This window comes from Bos javanicus, chromosome X (assembly GCF_032452875.1).
Source record: "Bos javanicus breed banteng chromosome X, ARS-OSU_banteng_1.0, whole genome shotgun sequence".
Classification (NCBI taxonomy): domain Eukaryota; kingdom Metazoa; phylum Chordata; class Mammalia; order Artiodactyla; family Bovidae; genus Bos; species Bos javanicus.
Window position 1 is genome coordinate 116009294 of NC_083897.1, and position 27074 is coordinate 116036367.

At 43.4% G+C, this 27074-nt stretch overlaps 1 protein-coding gene across 3 annotated transcripts in view; it reads right to left on the bottom strand.

Annotated features, from left to right (window-relative positions):
* Positions 1-17750, bottom strand: part of LOC133243529 (melanoma-associated antigen B2-like) — a 203290-nt gene extending 185540 nt beyond the window's left edge. Inside the window, exons 1-3 of one of the 3 annotated variants that reach the window (XM_061410509.1) lie at positions 16507-17750; positions 13935-14269; positions 12466-13904 (exon numbers count right to left, since the gene is read on the bottom strand). In XM_061410509.1, coding sequence (XP_061266493.1) covers positions 12949-13904; positions 13935-14208 — 1230 coding nt within the window. In that variant the 5' untranslated portion in view covers positions 14209-14269; positions 16507-17750 and the 3' untranslated portion in view covers positions 12466-12948. Of the gene's footprint in view, positions 1-12465; positions 14270-16506 lie in introns of those variants that run through there. The other 2 variants (XR_009735104.1, XM_061410507.1) reach the window with 2 other exon arrangements.
* Between the last annotated feature and the right edge of the window lie 9324 nt (positions 17751-27074).

Sequence of the window (27074 nt, forward strand, 5' to 3'; positions counted from 1 at the left end):
ACCTCAATACTATTTTCCACAGTGGTTTCACCCATTACATTCTCATTAACAGCATAAAAGAGTTGTTTTCTAAATGCTTGCACTTACTCAGCTTACTCTCTACTGGAGAGAGAGCAAAACAATCAACTTGTCAAATTATTGTTGTGGCAAAAACATTTAACATCAAATCTACTCTCAAAATTTTAGGCACACAATACAGTATTGTTAAATACAGGCACAATGGTGCACAGCAGATTTCTGGAATTTATTCAATGAATAACTGAAACATTATATCAAGTGAAAAGCAACTGCCCATTTCTCCCTCCCATGGCCCCTCTGTGTTTCAATGTGTTTATAAACTTTAGATAACTCATATAAGTGAAACCATGCAGCATTTGTCCTTCTGAGACTGGCTTATTTCATTTAGAATGATGTCCCTGTGGTTTCTCCATGTTGTCCCATATAACAACATTTCTTTACTTTTTAAGGTGAAATTATATCCCATCATCTGCATCTACCACATGTTCTTTATCCATTTATCTGTTGGTAGATTTTGGGTTGTTATCAAATCTTGGCTATTGTAAATAATGGTGCAATGAACACAGGAGTGAAGATGTCTCTTTGAGATACTGACTTCACTTCCTTTGGATGTACAATTGACTCTTGAACCATGTGGAGTTTAGAAGTACAGTCACAATCCCTGTATAATTTTGACTCTGCCCAAACGTAACTAATAATAACCTACTGTTGACTGGAAGCCTTACTGATAAGCAGTCAAGGCATATTTTGTATGCTATAAGTATTTTCTACTGTATTCTTACGATAAAGTAAGCTAGAGAAAAAATGTTACTAAGTAAATTATAAGAGAAAATATATTCACAGGACTGTATTTATCAACATTGTAAGTTTACAGCATCCATTTATAAGAAAAATTGGCTCCAAGTCATCTATATTGTCTTATATGACACAAAAGACTATACACATGAGACACTAAATATCAAACATGAAAAAATAATATGAATAGAAATTCATATTTATTTACAGGTATAATGACTCAAGCTTTGATAATGAAGCAGCAATATGACTGCTTTATAGTAGCCTAGTGTAATCGATAGGATTGCTTCATGGTAGTGGAGCATATACAGTAATGAATGAATAGCTAAAAATTTTTATAGCATACACTATTTTGGTAATACTTAAAATACAGTACTGAAAACATTGTTACTTTAAGAGAAAACATTTACCTGTGATGACAGGCTGATAGGCAGTTTATCCATTGACAAGAGAGAGATGGGACAGTGTGCAATAATACAAATCTTTGAAACTAAAGTTATAAAACAATAATAAAATGAAACATTATTAATTTTATATTAAATATCACTCACCTGCCTATGCAATGGTAGGCTATCCATTTCAATACAAGTCTTGCACGCAAATTCTTCATGATGAATACTTAGCTGGTAATGATGATGAAGATGATGACACAGAAACATCTCATACAGTCCTTGCCTACAGTTATTAGCTCTTAGAACAAAGACACTCACACACATACTCAACAGATAAGCTGATTACCCATATGGCACAATGATTATTTACTACTCATTGACTGGAAGTGGATCATCATGAAGGTCTTCATTCCTCACACCTTCTTGCTGAGTAGGCTGAAGAGGAGGAGGAAGAGGAGGGGTTGACCTTGATGAGTGGCAGAGATGGAAGAGTGGAGGAGGTGGAAGGGGAGGCAGGGGAAGTAGGCACACTCAGTGTATCTTTATGGAAATACATTGTAATTTCTGTCTGAAGATTTTGCTTTTTCATTTCTCTAAAAACGTTTCTGTGTGTTATCAATCCTCCTTCCACCATTTGCTTTCATTTCAGTGCCTTTATCATAGAAGGGTCCATGCCATACAAGAGTCAAAAGCAGTCTTGAGTCCTCAGAACGCTTCTGCCAGATTGTCTAATGTCAGTTTGTTTTCTGGCACTGCTTCTTCTACATCTTGTTCCTCATCATCCAGCTCTGGTTCGGAACCATTCATCTCCAACAAGTCATATTTTGTTAATTCCTCTGCTGTAGGGTCTGTTAGCTCTTGGGTTTTTCCAAGATCTGTATTTTGGGATTCTGCACCCCCTCCCACCCTTTCATGTCTTATCCACAGTCTCTTTCTTGATTTCCTTGACTGACTCTGTCACAAATCCTATGAAGGCATGTAAAACATCTGGACAGTTTTCTTTAGCAGGAATTTATTGTTTGGGCTTTCATGGTCTTTGTGTGTGTGTGTGTGTGTGTGTGTGTGTGACAACAATTGCATCTTCAGTTGTGTAATCCTTCCAGACTTCATGATATTCTATCAGGGTTCTCTTCCATAGTATTGACAATCATTTTCATAGAGTACCCTGTGTAATGACCCTTAAAGGTCCCTTTGACCCTCTGATCTATAGGCTGACTTAGAGATGTTGTGTTTAGGGGAAAGGAGACTCTTTGACGCCTTCAGTGTTGAACTCATGGGGTTCTGGGTGGCCAAGGGCATTGTCCGATATCAAAAGAATTTTAAAAGGCAGTCAATAACCCCCAAGGTACTTCCTGAATTCAGGGATGAAGCATTGATGACACCAATCCCCACAAAGGTTCCTGTTGTCTGGCCTTCTGGTTGTACAACCAAAAGACTGACAGATGGTGTTTATCATTTCCCTTGAAGGCTCAGGGTTAGCAGCCCTATAGGTTAGGGGAGTCTTGATCATTTGCACAAAAACCTGACAGCGTTTGCACAAAATCATAGAAGTAGCCTCTTTCTGTCACAAATCCTGGAGTTCACTTCCCTTCTTTACCAATCTGTGTACTTTGTGGCAAATCCCCCAGAATAGGGCACTTTCATCTGCATTAAAACCTGTCCGGACAGATCTGTTTTCTCCTCAGGGATTTTTTTTTTTAAATTCCTTGGAGTACAGTTGATTTACAATGTTGTATAAGTCTCAGGTGTACTACAAAGTGATTCAGTTATACCTATACATATAGCCATTCTTTTAAAGAATATTTTGTCATATAAGTTATTACAGAATATTGAGTTTCCTGCTCTATAGAGTAGATACTTGTTGGCCATCTACCTTATATACAGAATGTGTATATACACATATATGTTCATCTCAAGCTTCTGATTTATTGCTCCCTGCCCCATTTGCTCTTTGGTAACCATAAGTTCATTTTGTATACCTGTTCAGTCTGTTTCTACTTTTTAAATAAGTTCCTTTGTATCATTTTTAAAAATTATATTCCACATATGAGTGATATTTGTCTTTGTCTGACTTCACTTAATATGAAAATCTCAAGGATGTGCATTGTCTCCACGTTTTCTCAACATAATTTTAGAAGCCCTAGCTGTGGCAATCAGAGTAGAGAAGATATAAAAGGAATCCAAGTTGAAAAAGAAGTAAAACGCACTGTTTGCAGATGACATGATACTATCACATCATGACAAATAAATGGGGAAGCGATGGAAACAGTGAGAGACTTTATTATTTTTTTTGGCCTCCAAAATCACTGCAGATGGTGACTGCAGCCATGAAATTAAAAGATGCTTGCTCCTTGGAAGAAAAGCTTTGATCAACCTAGACAGCCACAGGATTGAAAAGGTCAGTTTTCATTCCAAATCCCAAAGAAAGGTAATGCCAAAGAATGCTCAAACGACTGCACAATTGCACTCATCTCACACACTAGTAAAGTAATGCTCAAAATTCTCCAAGCCAGGCTTCAACAATATGGGAACCATGAACTTCCAGATGTTCAAGCTGGTTTTAGAAAAGGCAGAGGAACCAGAGATCAAATTGCCAACATCCATCGGATTATCAAAAAAGCAAGAGAGTTCCAGGAAAACATCTATTTCTGCTTTATTGACTATGCCAATGCCTTTGACTGTGTGAATCACCACAAACTGTGGAAAATTCTTAAAGAGATAAGAATACCAGACCACCTGACCTGCCTCTTGAGAAATCTGTATGCAGGTCAGGAAGCAACAGTTAGAACTGGACATGGAACAACAGACTGGTTCCAAATAGGGAAAGGAGTATGTCATCTTGGAATGGTGGCAACCATGACTGCAGACCCAAAGTGTGCTACACAACAAGTAACTCAACTTTTTCATATAATGTCATGACTTCTGTTTCTTGAGAGCACTTCCAGCACCACTAGCAGCACTTCATATGAGTTCAACGGTGTTATTGCCAGTCCAGGTTCAATGCAGGATACTGGATGCTTGGGGCTAGTGCACTGGGACGACCCAGAGGGATGGTATGGGGAGGGAGGAGGGAGGAGGGTTCAGGATGGGGAGCACATGTATACCTGTGATGGATTCATTTTGATATTTGACAAAACTAATATAATTATGTAAAGTTTAAAAATAAAATAAAAAAAAAAAAAAAAAAAGGTTTACGGTCTCGTACTAAACACAGTGAGAAATACCTGAGAACCACTGGTGATCACTTTTTTTGCGATCACAGTTTACTACAGAAACTGCTCATCAGAGATGAATAGTGCTATTCATGGTCCATAAGTGTGTGTGTGTGTCTGTGTGTGCACAACTTTTGATAAATTTAACCTTTTCATATTTGTGTATATTTTATGGCAGTAAGTGATAAAATAGACTAGTATCTATATAAATTTTATGCATTCATGACACCTTTCCCTTAATTTTTTATATTTCTAGGCTATGCATGTCACCTGTGAGTTTTTTCAGGCTATCTCAAATCTCGGAATAGTTTTCCAATGTATTTATTGAAAAAAATTCATCTATAAGTGGACCTGCACAGTTCAATCTTGTGTTGTGCAAGGGTCAACTACATACTCAGACGTGGAAATGCTGAGTCGTACGATAGTTACAGTTGTGATTTTCTGAGGAACCTCCACACTGTTTTCCATAGTGGCTGTGCCAATTTATATTCCCAGCAACTGTGTGCAAAGGTTCCCTTTTCTCAACACCCTTGCCAACACTTCTTATCACTTGGCTTTTTGATAATAGTTCTCCCAACAGGTATGAGATGATCTGTTATTGTGGTCTGGATTACCATCTCACTGATGATTAGTGATGCTGAGCCCCTGTTCACATAGCTGTTGGCCATTTCTATGTCTTCCTTAGAAAATATTTAGGTTCTTTGCTCGTTTTTTAGTTATTTTTAATTAATTAGTCTGTAATTGAGTTGTATGAGTTCCTTTTATAATTTACATATTAACTTATCAGATATATGGCTTGCAAAGTTTTTCTATTTCACCTTTTCATTTTGTTGATTGTTTCCATTGTTCTACAGAATCTTTTTAATTTGATGTAGCCCCACTGATTTTTCTTTTTCTTGTCTGTGTTTCTGTTGTCAAATTAAAAACAAAAAAACACGAAACTTTGCCATGACCAATGACAAGGAGCTTTCCCCTATGTTTTCTTCTAAGAATTTTATGATTTCTGGCCTCATTTTAAAGTCTTGAATCCATTTTTTTGAGTATGATGCAAGATAAGACTCTAGTTTTACTCTTTGCAGGCAGATTTTCCGTTTTTTCAACACTATTTGTTGATTGAGGATACATTTTTTTTTCCTTTTGTATTCTTAGTGCCGTTGTTAAGGATTACTTGCCTATATACGCATGGGTTTATACATGGCTGTATTCTGTTCAGTTGATCTGTATGTCTATGTTTATCCTGGTATCACACTGTCTTGAACTATAGTTCAAAATCAAGAAGCACCGTACTTACACCTTTGCTCCTCTTTGTCAAGATTACTTTATCTATTCAAGTTCTTTTGAGGTGTCATATGAATTTTAGCCTATTACTCTGGAAAATTCCACTGGAATTATGACACACATTACATTAAATCTGTAAATCACTTTGGGTAGTATGAATATTTTAACAATGTGAATTCTTCCAATCCGTATACTTGGGACATCATTTTATTTGTGTCTTTTCCACTTTCTTCAATCAATGTCTCCTTGTTTTCAGTGTATAGATCTTTTACTTCCTTGGTTAAATTTATTTCTAAGTGTTTTATTCTTTTTGACGTTTTTGAAATAGAACTGTTTTCTTAATTTTTTTCAGATAGTTTGTTTTTAATGTTTACAAACACAACTGAGTTTTGCGTGTTATTTTGTGTCCTGCAGCTTTGTTGAATTCATTTTTTAGTTCTAACATTTTCCTGGACACTCGGAACATTCACCCCACTCTCACTTTCCCCCACCAAGAAAGGTCACAATCTCTCTTGGTACTGAACTGTGCCAGCCTGAGACAAGGGCTAATGCCAATAAAGTCAAATTGCTGTTCTTACCCATTTCGAGTACAGCTGATCTAAGCTATATGCTTACCTGTGGTAATGCAATTTCTTAATTGCATTCTGGACCTTCTATAAAGGTATTTTGTTACTTATACAATGTTAAAATCCGGGCTGCTGAGGGGATACAGGGGCTGGGTCCCATTCCACTGTATTACAGATGCCACTCAGTCAGGACCGTTTTCTTTATTTCCCGATACCAACAATTTTTCTGTGTTCATTCACATTGGCAAGCAAATGCCAGTTCTCTTGACATGTTATCTTGTTCTGAACCACAAAGGGAGATTCAAGGACTTGATTCATTATACAAAATACCAAAACCTTTATACTTACACTGAAATACAGCAATAAGTGGGATATACTTTGTTCATAAACACAGATATGGAAGTCAAATAAACTTTCAATTACAAGGAAAAGTATTTTAAGAGTACCAAAAAAGAAAAAGAAAGCCCTAAACAGAAAAAGATACATCTCCCAGTTACTGAGGTCAAGCAAGAACAAAAGAAGACATGAAATACGTTCCTTTCAGCTCCATCTTGGCACTCAGTTACTTGGAATACTTACTCCTGTTTTCAATCACAAGATGAAGCATCTGCCCTGGATGTCACTATGTGGGAGGAGCTGGAAGACTTGGTTCTGCAACGTGCCCTGCCCATGGCAGTAGTGCTCTGTCTTTCTCAGCTCTCAAGGCCTCTATCTTCCTCATCCTATGATGGAATTCAGGACCTCCCAGGGCTGATATCAGTAAATGGACGCTACAGAACCCCACTGGTTCTGGGTGGCTATTTCTTTCACTTCTTTTGAAGGGGCTTTACATATATATCTGACAATTCCTTCTCTGACCTGAGATCGCCCTCCTTAGACCAAAGGTCTCAAGCCCCTGACAACTGTACTGTGAGCGAGATGTTCAGCTTGAGAGCTCTGCCTGGAGCCTTCTTATACCTAATATTCTGGGGGTGTTGCTTTCCTCAGTCCAGATGCATGGCTATCTTCCTATAGGCCCTTGCTCCTTTGATAAATGGCTTCTTGGGAAATGTCACATCCCTGAAAAGCCCCAAGCAGTTTCTCTACTGCAAGTGTTGCAGAGAAGAAGTCCCTGTCCTAGGATTGAGGAGAGATCGGAAATCCATGGCATAGGTAAGGGGGCCCAGGTAGAGACCCGTGAGAGAAACAAACATGGTAACCTGTGTCGGGAGCCGTGTTAGGCATTACTGACAAAATGGAGGCATGGCCCCAACCCCTCTCCTCATCCCGCAGGCACAGTCCCGGGATGAAAGAGTTAGGTTTTGTGATTCTGACTTGTTCTTTCTTCGGTTGAGTTGGCTGGAAAGAACGTTAAGGTGCTTATTGTTCTTCAGAGAACTATGAGAAAGCACAAAGCCTTCTGCAGTTGTGCCCATAAAATAATCTATAAAGTAACCATTGGCATTTGTTCAAGGATTTTTACAAAGAATGTCCCAGGGTGAGCATGTAGGCCGCAGCTTGAGGCCATGGGAAGGATTGTTATCTGAGACCTGTTTGTGAGGGAAATGTTGATGGCAAAGGAAGTTTGCTGAGTTTAGGGTTTAGGAATAATTAAGAATAGCGAGAAGCCTTTTTAGGAGAGAGTGAGCTTAGGATCCTAGGGGCAAGCAGAATTTAGAAAGGTAAGAAATAAACTGAGGGATGTGGTATGCAGCCCAGACATAAGCATGAGTTACAATGTAATCACAAGTAAACACCATTCTGAGAGAATGGCTGAAACAGGAACTCTGTTTAAAGGGCAACAATGAGACAATAAATCTGGGTGAGGGGGAACTGAAAAATGTCAAACCTCTGACCTAATGCTTTTGTCAAAGTATAAAAGAAGACCTGATGCTTGAAATAAACATGTAGTCCCATACCTCGAGTCAGAGGCTACATCATTCTTGGCCGGCACCGCTCATCCCTTCAGGCTGATTCCCTGGCTGCTGGAGCTGGACTCCAGCAAACCTGTCCCTTCTCTCCTTCAGCCAGACTTCACAGGGAACTTATGTTCGAATACATAAACTTTATATTTTATGTCTAATAGATATTTCTTTATACAAAGAAATGGCTCTGAGATGACTTGTTTTTGAATCCTGATCTTTGGAGCTTATGTGTAACCGTAAAGCTTTCAGATCTTTTAAGCTTATCCGAGACTTCATATATATGGACAGATGATCCTATTGTCAGCAAACATCATTGCTTTGTTTCTTCTCTTCACATGTCACATTTATTTTAGTTTTATTATTATTATTGCTCTAGCTATGTATTACAATATAATAGTTTGACCTGAGAGTCCTTCTTCTTATTGCTTCTGATACATTTCACAGTAATGAAAATAAAAGGGGAATTAAGGGCACAAGGTCAGCTCAGGCTTGCAGGAGTGAGAGGGTGAGCTTTAGACTAACTCAACTCAAGGGCCTACAACCATCCTTGCCACTTACCAGCCATGGGAAGTTTGTCAGATCATTAAACTCTCTGAGAGCGCCTCAGGCTCTTTATCTGTGAAGTGAGTTTGAGAAGCCCTGTCTGGAAGGACTGGTGGCATGGTAATTGTAAAGCATCTACCACAGTGCCTGGAAGGCACCATATGCCTCCTTTCTCATGACTGGTGGCTGCACTTTCCAGCAAAGATCTGACCTCCCTTAGGCCTGAAATAGGACCACTCTAGTGGCTCAGCAGTAAAGTATCTGCCTGTGGTACGTACAGGAGCTGCAGGAGACCTAAATCAGTCCCTGGGTTGGGAAGATTCCCTGGAGGAGGAAATGGCAACCCACTCCAGTTTTTCCCTGAAGAATCCCATGGACAGAGGAGCCTGGGGGGCTATAGTCCATGAATCAAAAAAGAGTCAGGCATGACTTAGTGATTCAACAATGACAAAAAGAAGGCCTGATATAAAGAAGTAAGGGAAAGCCTTGCCTGACAGCCCTCCCCGGAGCTTTCTAGAACTGATATCAAAGGGTATGGCATGACACTCTTTGTCTCTATTCAAGGATGGGTCCAGTCCTCAATCTGCACTCAGGCTCCAAAATTTGACTTCTGGTGGGGCCTGGGGAATCCCCTCCTTCTGGACCTGAGGCTTATCTCCTCATAGTAAGACCCATACCTCCCTGGGAGCCTGGAGGAGGAAATAAGGGTGGCCTTATCTAGCTACCCCTGCCCATAGTCTCACAAGGATGAAAGCTCTAGAAGCTGGTTGAGGATAAAAGACAGTTCCTCTCAGGGTCCCAAATCAGGGTTCCTAATCAGGGTCCCAAATTTGACTCTCAGCCAAGCCCAAGATCCCCCCCTCTGTTGACATGGGACTACCACCATCAGACCAAAACCCTAACTTTCCTGCTACTCCTCGGTCAGAACTGAAGGGTCCCTTGGGCTGACAACTCTGCCTGGGGCCTTCTAGCCTGATACTAGGGAGGATTCTACGTGGTCATCCTGGTATGTGGGTTCCCACATTCTTTACCATCCTCACCCTGACTTAGAAATAACCTTGAAATATTTACAACCTGGAAATATTCACTGACTTACCTTAAAGCTTCTCCCCTCAAGCCCCCAATTCCCTGAGACCCGCGAGGAAGAGGTGGAATTTGCCTCATTGGGCCACCACAGCCTGTGGTCTTCCGAGGCTAACAGTAGTGGAAGGAATAAGTTCTGCCCCATTGTTTTGAGGTGGGTGGTCTTTTCAGTCATCAGGGTCCTTACCTTACCTTCTGGCACAATCTGGAAATCATACTTCTATGAGCTGTGGCTGCTCCCTTTGATCAGGATAAGGTTCTTTACCTCCATGAGATGTTCTGGAAGGAAGTGAGTAGGACTCACCATGTCACCAGGCCTAAGTGGCACAGTCTAAGGCCTAACAGGAACAGTGCCCTCTGTAGCCCCCTTCTTTCTGGGAGGGATCCTTCGCTGTCAGTCAGTGCCATCTGTTGATTCCTGTTAGGAACTGGGTACCCTTCCTCAGCTGATAGAGGCTTCCTCCATTAGTCCAAGGACTTTAATGCCCTGAAGCCATTCTCCTTCAGGAAATAAGGGATACACTTACTCTGAAAGCCCTGCCTCTTCCCTCCCAGGGCCCATTACATTTGCAGGACTTTCTAAGAATTTATCTGTAATGGGGTAGTTGGCTGACACACTCCTCATAGAGGACTGTGCAAATGTCATGCCTGGGATTTCCATTCTCTGATGAAAAGCCAGCCTATAAACCAAGGTCCACATCTCCTTGACACCCTCCAGCCAGAAGTCAGGGGGCCCTTGAGCTGGCTAGCTCTTACCTATGCTTCCCAGGGCTAACTGGAGAGGAGGGACTTAGTGTAGCCCTGTCGGCTGGGGTTGAGGGGCTTCCATATCCACACCCTGGGTCTTCAATTTGACTCTGCACCCTTCCTGGGGCTCTATTCTCTGCTGATCTGAGGCTGAGGACTCTGCTGATTCCCAATGTCCCCACCTTCCCGGGACCTGAGTTAACCACAGCAGCCTGGATTGTTCTGGACTTCATGGGATTGCCAATGAGGACGGGTCTTTACCAGTTGCTACTGTTGTGGCTGGGTCTTTCTATCACCCTCATTCAGGTTTATCACCATCATTTCTGAGAGACTGACCCTCTCTCCTATCTAACCTCAGAACTCGGTCCCAAGACCAAGTTTCTGAGAAGCCTGAAAAATAAGCGAGGCATGCTTAGCCTAACAGTTCTGAGATCCTGTGTCTGAGAGCAGACGGGAGTGCTCTCCCAGTGACCCCCCACCCCATATTCTGGGGTGTTGCTCTCCTCAATCCTCCTCCATGGGGTCCTCATCTTGCTGTGTCTTGGATTAAAGGCTTCTGGGGAAATTCCACATCTCTGCAAACTCTTGAGCTGTGTTTGCTCTGCAGTGCTACAGAGAATGAATGGGTCCCTGTCCCAGGAGTGATGGGAGATGGACAAGCTATAGCCCAAGGAGTCCAAGGAGAGGTGGTAGCCCATCAGGGAAAAAAAAAAAAGTACATCAATCTATCTCCTCATCAGCCAGGTGAAGGTTCTCATGGCATTTCTGTTCTGATAGATTTACTTTCTATAGGCAAGAGACTGTAAGCAAGATATGGAGAGCCCTTGGTCTTCAGAGGTTATCTAACATGGCCAACGTACATGCTTATACTGGCACAGAATATTGTCTCTTTCATTCATCTGTGAGTAATGAATAAGGTATACGTATTTTTTGTTAAATATATCTGGTATTCTTACTGCTCTGGCTACACATTCCAATCCAGTAGCTTGAGCACAAGGGCATTCTTTTTTTATCACCTAGGACAAATTTTGAAGTGCTGAGAAAAACACTGAAATAAAAGATACAGGGTGGGGACTTTCCTGGTGGTCCAGTGGCTAGCACCCCAGGCTCCCGATGCAGGGGGCCCAGGTTCGATCCCTTGTCAGGGAAGTAAATCCCATGTGCCACAAATAAGATTCAGCACAGCCAAATAAATAAATAAATAAAAAGTAAATAAATAAGGAAAAGGAAATGAAATGTCAAAAGTACTTGTTTAAAAAAAAGACGAGGGTGTGTCTCAGGGTGGGGAGAGAATAGTATGAGTGCTCATGTTAGTTTAGGGCAGGAGTCTAGTCCCAGCTCTGTCAATTACCAGCCTTAAGTATTTTGGCACAAAACCAAACTCTAACTCTATAAGCCTCAGGCTCTCCACTGTGAAGTGAGTTTGATAAGCTCTGTCTGGTAGGATTGGTGGAATATATGTATTTATGGAAAGCATTGGGCACGGCGCCTGTATCTATTGAGACATTAGGGGCAATGGCAGTTATCACTACGATTATCTTGACCTCAGATGTTACATCAGCTGGGTTGTTGTTTTTTTGTTTTTTGGCATCTAAGAGATGTCAGGGACTATGCAGTGTTCTAACTGATAAAAAATAAAAAAAGATCCAACCTCCCCAATCAGCCAAACTTCTGCTTAGCAATGAAACCAAAGTAATATGTTCTCGCCACCCCCTCTTTACCTTGCTTCTTTGTTGTTCTTTCTGATTTAGAGAGTAACTCAGCCTCTTCCAAATAATGACAGCTTCTCTGAGAAACTGTATCTGCATGGGCAGAGGCATGCACTGCTTTTTTTTTTTTTTGACTAAATATTGCCAGTACAAGCATGAAGTTTTCTTAAGAGCACATGCTCAATTAATGTTTGTGTAAAAGAAGAACCACGTATAAATCATTTGCTGTAATTTATATTCTCAAACATTCTTGAAAAATATAATCCAATCAAAGTATATATCTTTTACATTTATATAAAGGGAAACTAAACAGAGAGTAAGTAAAGCACACCCAAAATTGACAAACTTTCAGCTATTTGTCTGTGCATCTATGTTCTGAGCCTTAGTGTGGTGTCTTGCATATTTCTATGGGTATTCTTATCCTAAAGTGTAGTTATTCTCATCTTGGATCACAAAAGTGATTTGAGGATTTCCAGTATGTTATTTCAAAGAACAAAACTCTTAATCCTAAATCTGACAAACAGCAAACAGCATGAGACCCATGTAATTCAAATACTATCATGAACCTAAAATAAACTTTGTTGTAAAAAGTAACAATTGAAAATTGAGGAATAAAAAGTCAACAAGTTATTGATGCATATTCGGAACACAGGTTGACAGGCTTTTCCAACCACAAAGTGAAGAATGGGCTTCACACCACACTAGGGGCCAGATGAGCGGCTGGATGTGGCCCTGGAGTGGGCACTGGTTGAGGCAGAAGTGCCATCCCTGGCTGCAGCAGAAGTGCCATCCCTGGCCGAGGCCGAAGGGCCAGCACCGGCTAAGGCAGACATGTCAGCCCTGGCTGAGGCTGAAGTGCCAGCCCTGGCTGCAGCAGAAGTGCCAGGTCTGGCCGAGGCAGAAGGGTCAGCGCTGGCTGAGGCAGAAGGGCCGGTCCCGGTTGCAGCTCTGGCTCCGGTTCTCTCTGCCTCCTCTCTCAAAGCCTCCTCATAATGTGGCAGTAAGGCGTCAGGGACCAAATTGTTGACCTTGGTCAAAAATTGCAGGACTTTCGTCTTGCTGTTTTCTGTGAGCGCTTTAGGACCCCACAGGAACTCATAGCGAGGGGGATCACTGCCAGGCACCTGGTTGTATTCCAGGTACTCTTCCTGCACCAGATCTTCTGTGATGAGCTTCCTGGTGTCTCCAAAGATGAAGTGCATTCTTCCATCATAGATGCCCAGAATATTCAGGAACTTCCAGACCTCCTCCTCAGAGGCACGATGGCCATTCAGGTAGATGACACCCAGCAGAGGCATCAGAAGACCATTCTTCGGCAGCCCCCAGTCACCTCTCATAGACTCACTGTCGCTGAGATCTAGGTTGCTCACCAGGGTATAGCAGTGACTGTTGCGCCTGACTTCCTTGAGCACCAGGCCAAACACCATCTCCATGTGCTCAGAGGCCCTGCTGAGGATCTCAGGGAATTGTGCCTTGTACCTTCTGTGGATAACCTTCACCATTTCTGACCTCTTAATTAGCTCCCTCATCTTATACTTTAACAGCATGTACTTCACCAAATTCTCTGACTCCATGGTCAGAAGATCTGTGTGAGAGCTCTCAGCAGCAGCTGAGGCCTGGGAGGAATTTTCACCTCCCTGAACTTGGCCCTCGGCACCTCCACCAGATTTCAAGCGTGCTATGCCACCTACTCCAGATCTCGAGCGTGCTGCGCCACCACCACCAGATCTTTTGCGTATAGCACCTGCAGCAGCACTGGTGGTGCCTTGGGCTCCCGGAGGACCCGTGGTGGTGCCAGCAGCACACGAGCTTGAGGGAGCACTCTCTGAATCAGGAGGGGAGAAGGAGGTGGTCTCTTCTCCCCTAGACGTGGTAGCCTGATCATGAAGACCCTGGATCTCAGCCCGGGCCTGGCGACGTTTCTCACGAGCACGGTGCTTACTCTTCTGCCCACGAGGCATGACAGCTGTGGTCAGGGACCGCAGGCAGGGGTCTGGGCCAATAGACAGGAGATTGGGGCACCTGGAGGATGGAGAATGAGGTGACATGAGCACGTTAGAACAGGGAGATTCTACCTTGGCTTAATCAAAGGCCACCTCTGCAGGTGTCCTTGAGGACACTGCCCTAGGAACCCACAAGCCTCCTGTTTTCCTGCTCAGCTTGTCTCCTGAGAATCCCAGAGGAAGAACAGAGGCCTTACTATTCCTCTGCATCCTCTCAGCCCTGCTTTGGATTTACTGAGGTGACACCAGGTGCTGACAGTGGGGTCCTCTCTGCTCATCTTCAGTATTATCACATCAAGTTCTGGCTCTGATACAGACACTTCAGACCTCCACATGATCCAGAAGCAAGTGAAGGGATGCCTCAGTCCACCTCCCTCCCAGGGGACACCCAGTGCTGAGAGCTCAGTAGGGTCTTTTCTACCCTGAGTTCACTGGGATCATCATTCAAGGTCCTTACCTTGGCTCCTTAAAATGCTGGGCACTATTCTCCATTTGCTAACTGGTGGCTGCACCTTCAGACAAGACATTTCCCCTCCCCTAGACTTGGTATAAAACAGTAAAGCAGATGTTCAACCTCATAGCCCATCCCTGAGATTTCCTGGGCTGAAATCCAAGGGTTGGGATGCATGCTCTGAGTCCTCACTCAGGTTCCTTAACTGGGCGCCTGGCAGAGAACCTCCCCTTTCTCCTGAACTGATACCAGTCTGATAGTAAAAGCCAATCACCCTGTGTCCCCACAGGAGGAAGTGAAGATGACCTCATCTTCCCAAACACGGTCTCCTAAGAATGGAAGATGTTGCAGGCAGGTTGATGTCCCTGTGGTCCCATCCAAGATCCCAATTCAAAGTTAATTTTTTTTTTTGCTTCTCTTTTCTTCTATATGTCTTTTTAAAAACAAATTTATTTATTTTTAATGGAAGGATGATATCTTTACAATATTGTGTTATTTTCTGCCCCACATCAATATGAATCAGCCATAGGTATACTGTATGTCCCCTCCCTCTCCAAACTCTCTCCCCCTCCACCCCATCCCACCCCTCTTAAGCTGTTAGAGCACTGGCTTTGAGCTCCCTGAGTCATAAAACTAATTCCCAGTGGTTATTTATTTTACATATGGTAATGTGTACGTTTTCAATGTAACTCTCTCAATCTGTCCCTCCCTCTCCTTCCCCCACTGTTTACACCAGTGTGTTCTCTATGTCTGCAGAGCCAGGCTGTCCTGCAAAGAGGTTCATCAGTACCATCTTTCTGGATTCCATATACATGCATTAATACATGATATTAGCTTTCCTCTTTCTGACTTAATTCACTCTGCATAAAAAACTAGAAATAAAACTACCACATAAGCCAACAGTACCATTACAGAGGATATATCCTGAGGAAACTAACTGAAAAAGACACTTGTACTCAAATGTTCACTGCAGCACTATTTACAACAGCCAGGACATAGAAGTATCCAAGGTCTACATTTGACACATGACAGGGTCTAAGAGCTCTCCCTCTGTTCACCACTGCCTTAGCTGACCACTCCTTAGCCCACAGTGGGGACTGACATGTATTCTTGAGGTCTGCCAGGGATGACGTCAGGGAGGATTTGGTCCGAATGATGTGGTGTGGAACATGTTCACAGCCCCCGAGTTTCTCACCATGACCCCTGGCAAATCTGAAACCCTCCCTTAATTAACCTAAGGCTACCACTTTGACCTGGTTGCTCATTTCCCTGAGATGTCCCGGGAAGTATCATGTCAAAACGCCCAATTCTCCCAGGCCTTAAAACAGGGCTGGCGCTTTATGTGGCCCCGTTTCTTAAGGAAGTGGCCGCCATCCTTACTCAGCGTCACAACCATGAATCATGTTGCAGACTAGCTCCCTCTGTTGAATTGGGTTTATTCTGTTAGAGCAAGGTTCTCACTTCACCAAAACCACCTCCATTGGACACCAGGGGGCACCAGAGTTGGCCAGCTTAACCGAGGCCTCCTAGAGCCCAGTATAGGGGAGTCGCTCAGTAGGGCCCCCTTGCAGTGTCGAACTCTGCTCCTCAGCCCTCAGGGCCATAATCTAGGTCCTAGACCTCCTCCGGGGTAGAATCTGGGCCTACCCCCACAGACCAACGCCTTAGTCTGAGACTCTAGACCACATTCAGCCGATAGCTCTGAGGGGCCCACAAGAGCCATATCACAGGGGTGGGATGTGGATGGGTCACTTTTATTACTGGGAGGGTTCGGAAAGTCCCTTCAGCTACATTCAGGTCCTCACCTTGGTTCCAGAGAAGTCCTGGACACTAAGTCTCCACCAAACGGTTGCTGCGGCTACTGGTCGACCTCCTCGCCTTCGAAGCGGAAGTGGAGGGGAGCTGCGTAGGGTCCTACGTGAGGTCGTCTGGGGTCGACAGTAAGGGCAGCATGCTACGGGAAGCCCGGTAGCTCAATATTCATCTGTCCCTGGATTCTCTCTCAGGGTCCTACGTGTGCAGTTTATCAGAGCCCCGAACGCCTCCATCTATGAACCCAAGTCCTACAGCCCCCAAACAAAGCCCTTGCCTTCCGAAGTCCCTGCTACTGCTGCTGCTAAGTCACTTCCGTCATGTCCGACTCTGTGCGACCCCATAGATGGCAGCCCTCCAGGCTCCCCCTTCCCTGGGATTCTCCAGGCAAGAACACTGGAGTGGGTTGCCATTTCCTTCTCCAACCCAAGTCCCTAGTGGAAGGAATCAGAGCACTGCTCTGGGGAGATCCTCTCATTAGCACTGATCGTCCTCACCCTAAGTCCAGTTATGGTCAAGATGAAACCCCTCTGCAGATCTGGGGCCCTATCCTGCTAAAGAAGGCCTTGTCCTCCCTGAGTTCACACAGGTGGAATGTGGGGACCCCTTAGAAGTAGCTGTTCTGGGTCTCTCAGAGCTAAGAATTTACAGAATGCTGTTTGGCTCCCTCTCCAGGGGTCCCCGCTAACACTCAGCATTGTCATCTGAGGTCCTGCTTAGGCTCAGGTTCGTCCACCCACGAAACTAGGCTGATCCTATTAGATAGAGGCCTCACGTCACTGAGAATTTCCAGACTGAAATCAACCTGACATCTGTGCCCTGAGATTCCTGGGGAGCACAGCGATAGAGATTTTCCAGGGCCTCCTTCGATGCAGTGTGTGCTACTGTGAGTGCACTTTCACGTCCTCACATTGACACAGGACGAACCCTGTAACTCCACTCTCTGCTTTTTGAAGCTACTTGTCTTACATCAAGGTCCTAGTCTCCTTGAGAATTCCAAGTTGGAAGTCAGGGTGACCCTCATGTGATCGTAGTCCAGAAGGGCCTCTGAAAACAGGCAGCAGGGATGCAACTCGAGTCCTTCTGGATTCCTCTTGCTCAGCATCCTTACTACATCTACCACAGCCTGAGACTGCTCCTTCTACTGATCTAAGATAGCTGTTTGGGTGACCACTATAATCAGGAGTCACTGTCTCCACAGTCCTCTTTAATGGAGTTCTGATATCAGCTTGTGTTGCTTGATTAAAGGCTTCCTGGGAAATGCATATTCCTACGAACACTTGAGCAGTTACCCTCTAGCAAATCTTGGAGAAAATGGGTCTCAGTCCCCAAAGTGATGTAAGATTAGGAAAATGCAGCACAAATCAAGGAACTCAGGACAGATGGTATGCTGTCAGAGAAAAAGAGCTGATATATTTCTTCTCCTCAGCCAGATTTTGGGTGTGTGCTTAGTTGCTCAGTCATGTCCTACTCTTTGCAACCCCATGGACTGTAGCCTGCCAGGCTCCTCTGTCCATGGGGATTCTCCAGGCAAGAATCCTGGAGTGAGTTGCTCTCCTCCAGCGGATGTACCAAACCCAGGAATCAAACCCAGGACTCCCACATTGCAGGTGGATTCTTTACTTTCTGAGCCACCAGATTTAGGGTGGTTCTAAAATCTTTACTTTCAGGACCCTCCTGTTGGTCCAGTGGTTATGACTCTGCACTCCCAGTGAAGGGGGCCCAGGTTCGATCCCTGGTCAGGTAATTGGATCCTACATACCAGAACTAAGAATTCATGTGCCACAACTAAAACTTTCATATGCCACAACTAAAGAGCCTGCATGTGGCAACAAAGATCCCGAGTGTCACAGCCAAGACTCAGAGCAGCCAAAAATAAATATTTTTAATTAAAAAAATTAAGTATTTACTTTCTACATAGAAGCATAGCACCTGATAATCTTGTAAGCCCTTGATAACTTGAGGGTGTCTGAATTTGCACATGCAGATAATCATATGGTTAGTGAGCATTATCTCTTTCTCTCCTTTATCTCTCTTAATTCTTTTGGTTATGTGCTATGTGGCAATATTGATGGTAGGAGAGTTTGGGGGAGAGTGGATACATGTCTATGTATGGGTGAGTCCCTGCACTGTTCATCTGAAACTGTCACAATATTCTTAATCGGCTATCCCCAAGCAAAAAATAAACGTTTAAATTACAGAAAACAAAACTGTGCTTCCAGTGTAAGGGGTATGAGTTCAAACCCTGGTTGTGGAATTAGGATCCCATGTTTCAAGGGGCAGTCCTAAGATGGCAGAGGAATAGGATGGGGAGACCACTTTCTCCCCCACAAATTCATTGAAAGAACATTTGAATGCTGAGAAAATTCCACAAAACAACTTCTGAACGCGGGCAGAGGACATCAGGAACCTACAAAGGCAGTTTATTGTCTTCAAAAGGAGGTAGGACAACATATAAAAGATAAACATAGAGATAAAAGAGGTAGGGATGGAAATCCATCCCGGGAAGGGAATCTTAAAGAGAGTAGTTTCCGAACACCACGAAACACTCTCACTGGCGGGTCTGTGGTGAGCCTAGGAATCTTAGAGGGAAATATAATCGGGAGGAAAAAAAAATACATACATAAATAATTAAAACCTACAGATTACATGCCTAATGGCAACTCCCAGTGGAGCAGCAGCCTAGACACTCACGTCTGCCACTAGCAAGGTGGGGGGGCAGGGGGGGGCCTTGACAGGGAGGCGCAGGCTGCATTGCTTAGGGTAAGGACCCCGTGTCTGAATGCCCCGAGGGCAATCTGAGGGAACTAAATTGAGATAGCAACCCAGACTCTGGGATAGCTATCCCGTGAAGAGCTAATACCCAGTGATTTTCTTAATGGCATCTGGGAACGCATCTGTTGCCTGTTGATTTCGCAAGAGCTGCTTCTCCTATTATTTTGATATTCTAAGTCAAACCTCTTTCTAAATTTGTCAGGCCATCCTTTGCTGCCATTAAATTCTCCAGCTTTAGATCCTTCACACCCACCTTTTGCTTTAGGTTGTCATAATGACTTTTATTTTTCTTCAATCATATTAGAGTCTATAGGTATGCCTTGCTTATAGCAATCCTGCACCCACATACAAGCTATATTTTAAACACAAGATAAAAATGTAGTTCAAAAAAGCACAAGGTTTTCACACCTGCTGGTGTAGCTGCACTTAAATTTCCTGTTCTTCTTCTTACAGTGGTCCTTATGCTGGATTCATTCATCTTGAAATGGTGGCAACCACGATTGCAGACCCACACTGTGGTACACAACAAGCAATTCAACTTTTTTGCATAATGTCGTGACTTCTCTCTGCTTCTTGAGAGCACTTCCAGCACCACTAGGGGCACTTCATATGAGTCCTATCATGTTATTCAAGGTTTACAATATATCATAGTAAACACAATGAGAACTACCTGAAAACCACTGGTGATCAGTTTTTTGAGATCACAATTTACTACTGAAACTGCTCATTAGGGACGAATAGTGCTATTCATGGTCCATAAGTGTGTGTGTGTGTGTGTGTGTTCGTGCACGCATAACTTTTGATAAATTTAATATTTTCATATTTGTGTATATTTTATGATTCAGTTCAGTTCAGTTCAGTCACTCAGTCATGTCTGACTCTTTGCGACCCCATGAATCACAGCACACCAGGCCTCCCTGTCCATCACACACTCCCAGAGTTCACTCAGACTCACGTCCATTTAGTCGGTGATGCCATCCAGCCATCTCATCCTCTGTTGTCCCCTTCTCCTCCTGCCCCCAATCCCTCCCAGCATCAGAGTCTTTTCCAGTAAGTCAACTCTTCACATGAGGTGGCCAAAGTACTGGAGTTTCAGCTTTAGCATCATTCCTTCCAAAGAAATCCCAGGGCTGATCTCCTTCAGAATGGACTGGTTGGATCTCCTTGCAGTCCAAGGGACCCTCAAGAGTCTTCTCCAACACCACAGTTCAAAAGCCTCAATTCTTCAGCGCTCAGCCTTCTTCACAGTCCAACTCTCACATCCATACACGACCACAGGAAAAACTATAGCCTTGACTAGACGGACCTTTGTTGACAAAGTAATGTCTCTGCTTTTGAATATGCTATCTAGGTTGGTCATAACTTTCCTTCCAAGGAGTAAGCGTCTTTTAATTTCATGGCTGCAGTCACCATCTGCAGTGATTTTGGAGCCCCCAAATATAAAGTCTGACACTGTTTCCCCATCTATTTCTCATGAAGTGATAAAATAGACTAGTATCTACATAAATTTTATGCATTCATGACAGCTTTTTCTTAATCTTTTTATATCCCTAGGATATGCGAGTCACCTGTTTTTTCAAATCATCTCAAACCTCTGAATAGTTTTCCAATGTATTTATTGAAAAAATTCATCTATATGTGGACCTGCACAGTTGAAATTTGTGTTGTTCAAGGGTCGACTACATACAAGGAATTGGCAATGCTGAGTCGTAGGATAGTTACAGTTGTGATTTTCTGAGGAACCTCCACACTTCTTTTCCATAGTAGCTGTGACAATTTATATTCCCAGCAACTGTGTGCAAAGGTTCCCTTTTCTCAACACTCTTGCCAAAACGTGTTATCACTTGGTTTTTGATAATAGCTCTCCCAACAGGTATGAGGTGATCTCTTACCGTGGTGTGGATTATCATCTTTCTGGTGGTTAGTGATGCTGATCTCCTTTTCATATAGCTGTTGGGCATTTGTATGTCTTCTTTGGAAAATATTTAGGTTCTTTGCTCCTTTTTTAGTTATTTTCAATTAATTAGTCTGTTATTGAGTTGTCTGAGTTCCTTTTATATTAAGTTATCAGACATATGGCTTGCAAACTTTTTCTCCTATTCCACCTTTTCATTTAGTTGATTGTTTCCATTGCTATACAGAATCTTTTTAATTTGATGTAGTGCCATTTATTTTTGTTTTTCTTGCCTGTGTTTCTGTTGTCAAATTTAAAAGAACAACAACAACAAAAACAACTAAAATCCCCAGAACATTGCCAAGACAAACGACAAAGAGTTCTCCCCTATGTGTTCTTCTAACTGTTTTAAGGTTTCTGATCTCATTTTTAAGTCTTAAATCCATTTTGCATTTTTTGAGTATGATGTAAGATACGACTCCAGTTTGATACTTTTCATGCAAATATTCAGTTTTCTCAACACTATTTGTTGACTGAGGATACTATCTTTTTCACTGTGTATTCTTTGTGCCTTTGTCAAAGATTACTTGACTATATGTGCATGGTTGTATTTCTAGGCTCTATTCTGTTCCATTGGTCTGTGTATCTATGTATATGCTGGTATCATATTGTCTTGAACAAAGGCAAGAAGAGCCAGGCGTCCACCTTTGCTCGTCTTTCTCAACGTTATTGTGTCTGTCCAAGGTCTTTTGTGGTTTCATAAGAATTTTAGCATTTCTATTTCTCTGGAAAATTCCAGTGGAATTATGACACACAGTACATTAAGTCTGTAGATCACTTTGGGCAGTATGGATATTTGAACAGTATGACTTCTTCCAATCCATATACTTGGGACATCTTTTTATTTGTGTCTTTTCCAATTTGTTCCATCAGTGTCTTGTTGCCTTCAGTGTATAGATATTTCACTTCCTTGATTAAATTTATTTCTAAGTATTTTATTCTTTTTGACATATTTTAAATAGAACTGTTTTCTTAATTTCTTTTTCAGATAGTTTGTTGTCAGTATTTAGAAGCACAACTCACTTTTCTGTGTTGTTTTGTGTCCTGCAGCTTTCTTGAATACCTTTCTTAGTACTAACAGTTTCCTGGACACTCAAAACATTCACCCCACTGTCACTTTGCCCTACCAGGAAAGGTCGCAATCTCTTTTGGTACCAAGCTGTACCAGCCCGAGACAGGGGGTGATGCCAATAGAGTCAAATCACTGGGCTTATGCATTGCAAGTGCAGCTGATCTAAGTTTTATGCTTACCTGTGGTACTGCAATTTCTTAATTGGGTTCTAGACCTTCTATAAAGGTATTTTGTTACTTATACAATTTTAAAATCTGGGCTGCTGAAGGGAAACAGGGGCTGGGAATTCCTGTTCCACTGTATTGCAGATGCCACACAGTCAAGACCCTTTTCTTTATTTCCTGATATCAACAATTTCACTTAGTCTTCATTCACATTGGCAAGAAACTCCCAATACTTTTGACATGTTATCTTTCTCTGAATCACAGAGATTCAAGGATTTCTGATTCATTATCTGATTCATTATAGAAAATACCAAAAGCTTTATACTTATACTGAAAAACAGTAATAAATGGGATATACTTTGTTCATAAACACAGATACGGGAGTCAAAGAAACCTTCAATTACAAGGAAGAATATTTCAATACTATGAAAAAGAAAGCCCTAAGCAGAAAAAGATACATATCCCAGTTACTGAGGTCAAGCAAGAACAAAAAAAGACATAAAATGTATTCCCTTAAGCTCCATCTTGGCACTCAATTACTTGGAATACCTACTTCTCTTTTCAACCTCAAGATGAAGGATCTGCCCTGGATGTCACTATGTGGGAGGAGCTGGAGGACTTAGATCTGGAACGTGCCCTGCCCATGGCAGTAGCACTCTCTCTCAGCTCTCAAGGCCTCTCTCTACCTCATCCTATGATGGAATTCAGGACCTCCGAGGGCTGACAGCAGCAAGTGGACACTACAGAACCCCAGTGGTTCTGGGTGGCTATTTCTTTCACTTCTTATTAAGGGGCTTCACATATATATTTGACAATTCCTACTCTGACCTGAGATTGCCCTCCTTAGACAAAAGGTTTCAAGTCTCTGACAACTATACTGTGACAACAGACAAAAGAGATGTTCAACTTGAGGTCTCTCCCTGGATCCTTCTTATACCTAATATTCCTGGGTGTGCTTTCCTCAGTCCAGATGTATGGGTGTCCCCCTATAAGCCCTTGGCCCTTTGATTAAAGGCTTCTTAGGAAATGCCACATCCCTGAAAAGCCCTGATCAGTTTCCCTACTTCAAACCTTGCAGAGAAGGAGTCCCTGTCCTAGGAGTGATAAGAGATGGGAAATCCATGGCATAAATAAGGGGGACCAGGTAGAGACCTATGAGAGAAACAAAATGTGGTAACCTGGCCGTCTGTCCTTCAGCCAGACTTCTCAGGCAACCTCTGTTCTAATAAATAAAGTTTATATTTTAGATCTAATAGATATTTTCTATACAAAAAAAAAATGCTTATGTGATGATTGTTTTGTGAGTCCTTGATCTTTAAACTTATTTGAAACCTCATATGTATGCCTAGATGATCTTATTGCCAGCAAATATTATCTTTTTTCCTCTCTTCATATGTCACATTTGTTTTGGCATTATTATTATTATTGCTCTGGCTATGTATTACAATGTAATAGTTCGACCTCAGAGTCTTTCTTCTTATTGCTTCCAATGCATTTCACAGTAATGAGAATAAGAAGGGAATTAAGGGTACCAGGTCAGCTCAGGCTTGCAGGAGTGAGAGGGTGAGCTTTAGACTAACTCAGATCAAGGGCCTATGTCACTTACCAGCCATGGAAAAGTTTGTCACATCATTAAACTGAGAGAGCCTCGGGCTCTTTAACTGTGAAGGGAGTTTGACAAGCCCTGTCTGGAAAGACTGGTGGCATGTGGTGGTAACTGTAAAGCATCTGCCACAGGGCCTGGCAGGCACCATATCCCTCCCTTCTCATGACTGGTGCCTGCACTTTCCAACAAAGATCTGACCTCCGTTAGGGCTGATATCGAGCTTCCCTGGTGGCTCAGCACTAAAGGATCCGCCTGAGATACAGGAGCTGCAGGAGACACAGACTCAGTCTCTGGGTCAGAAAGATCCCCTGGAGGAGGAAATGGCAACCCAGCCTAGAATTCTTGGAATTCTTGGAATATCCCATGGACAAAGGAGCCTGGCGGGGTACAGTCCATGGAGTCACAAGAGAGTGAGACATGACTTAGCAATTCAACAAGAAGAAGAAGAAGGCCTGGTATAAAGAAGTGAGGGAGAGCCTTGCCTGACAGTCTTCCCCTGAGCTTTCTAGAACTGACATCAAAGGGGAGGGCAGGACTCTCCTTTGTACCCTCTATTCAGGGATGAGTAGACCCCTCAGTCTCCACTCGAGCTTCACAATTTGACTTCTGGTGGGGTCTGGGGAATTCCCTCCTTCTTGACCTGAGGCCTATCTCCTCATAGTAAGACCAATACCTCCCTGTGAGCCTGGAGGAGGAAATAAGAGTGGCCTTATCTAGCCACCCCTCCCCATAGTCTCACAAGAATGAAAGCTGTGGCAAGCTCCTTGAGGATGACAGGTGGTTCCTCTCAGGGTCCCAAATTTGACTCTCAGCCAAGCCCAAGACTCCCCCCTCTGTTGACATGGGACCACCACCATCAGACCAAAACCCTAACTTTCCTGCTACTCTTCAGTCAGAGCTGAAGGGCCCCTTGGCCTGACAACTCTACCTGTGGCCTTCTAGCCTGACAGTAGGGAAGATTCTCTGTGGCCATCCTGGTATGTATGTTTAGACAGTTTTACCATCCTCACTCTGATTTGGAAATAACCTGGAAATATTCACAAACTGGAAATATTCCCTGACTTGCCTTAAAGCTTCTCCCCTCAGGCCCCCAATTCCGAGACCCCCAAGGAAGAAGTGGAGTTTGCCTCATCGGGCCACAACAGGCTGTGGTCTTCCGAGGCTAACAGTAGTGGAAGCAATGTGTTCTGCCCCCACTGTTTTGAGATGGATGGTCTTTTCAGTCATCAGGGTCCTTACCCTCTGGTACAAACTGGAAATCATCCATCTGCTGACCTGTGGTCGCTCTGTTTGATCAGGATGAGATTCCTTACCTCCATGTGATCCTCTGGGAGGAAGTGAGTAGGACTCACCATGTCACCAGGCCTAAGTGGCACAGTCTAAGACCTAACAGGGACAGTGCCCTCCGTGGCCCCCTTCTTTCTGAGAGGGATCCTTCATTGTCAGTCAGTGCCATCAATTGAACACTATTAGGAACTGGGTACCCTACATCAGCTAAATGAGGCCTCCCCATTAGCCCAAGGACTTTAAGGCCCTGAAGCCATTCACCTTCAGAAAATAAGGGATAAACTTAGTCTGAAAGCCCTTCCTGTTCCCTCCCAGGGCCCATTACATTTGCAGGGCTTTCCAAGAATTTATTGTAATGGGGTAGTTGCCTGCCACACTCCTCACACAAGAGTGTGCCACTGTCATACCTGGGATTTCCACTCTCTGATGAACAGCCCGCCTATAAACCAAGGTCCTCATCTCCTTGACACCAACCAGGCAGAAGTCACGGGGCCCTTGAGCTGGCCAGCACTTACCTATGCCTCCCAGGGCTAACTGGAGAAGATGAGCTAAGTGTAGTCCTGTCGGCTGTGAGTCGAGGGGCTTCCATATCCACACCCTGGGTCTTCACTTTGACTCTGCACCCTTCCTGGGGCTCTATTCTCTGCTGATCTGAGGCTGAGGGCTCTGCTGATTCCCAAAATCCCTACCTTCCAGGGACCTGAGTTGAAAGTGTTAACTACAGCAGCCCGGATTGTTCTGGACTTCATATACTTGCCAATAAGGACAAGTATATCTTCATAGGTTCCTACTATGGGGCTGCATCTTTCCATCACCCTCATTCAGGTTAATCACTGTCATTTCTGAGAGATTGATCCTCTCTCCTCTACCAACCTCAGAACTCTGCACCAAGACCAAGTTTCTTAGGTCTCTGAGAAGCCTGAAGAATAAGCGAGGCCATGCTTAGCCCAACAGTTCTGAGATCCCCTGTGACTGAGAGCAGTTGGGAGTGCTGTTCCAGTGACCAACCTCCATATTCTGGGGTGTTGCTCTCCTCAATCCTCCTACATGGGGCCCTCATCTTGCTTTCTGTGTCTTGGATTAAAGGCTTCTGGGGAAATTCCACATCTCTGCAAACCCTTGAACTGTGTTTGCTCTGCAATGCTATGGAGAATGAATGGGTCCCTGTCCCAGGAGTGATAGGAGATGGAGAAGCTACAGCCCAAGGCAGGAGTTCCAGGATAGGTGGTCATCCATCAGAGGAAAAAAGTACATAAATCTATCTCATCAGCCAGGGGAAGATTCTCATGTCATTTCTGTTCTGGTAGATTTACTTTCTACAGACAAGAGACTGTAAGCATGATATGGAGAGCCCTTGGTCTTCAGAGCTTATCTAACATGGCCAATGCACATGCTAATACTGTCACTGAATATCGTCTCTTTCATTTATCTATGAGTACTGAATAAGGGATATGCATTTCTGGTTAAATATATTTGGTATTCTTACTGCTCTGGCTACACATTCTGATGCAGTAGCTTGAGCACAAGGACATTCTTTTTTATCACCTAGGACAAATTTCGAAGTACTGAGAAAAACACTGAAATAAAAGTTACAGGGTGGGGACTTTCCTGGTGGTCCAGTGGCTAATACCTCAGGCTCCCAATGCAGGGGGCCCAGGTTCGATCCCTGGTCAGGGAAGTAGACCCCATGTGCTGCAACTAAG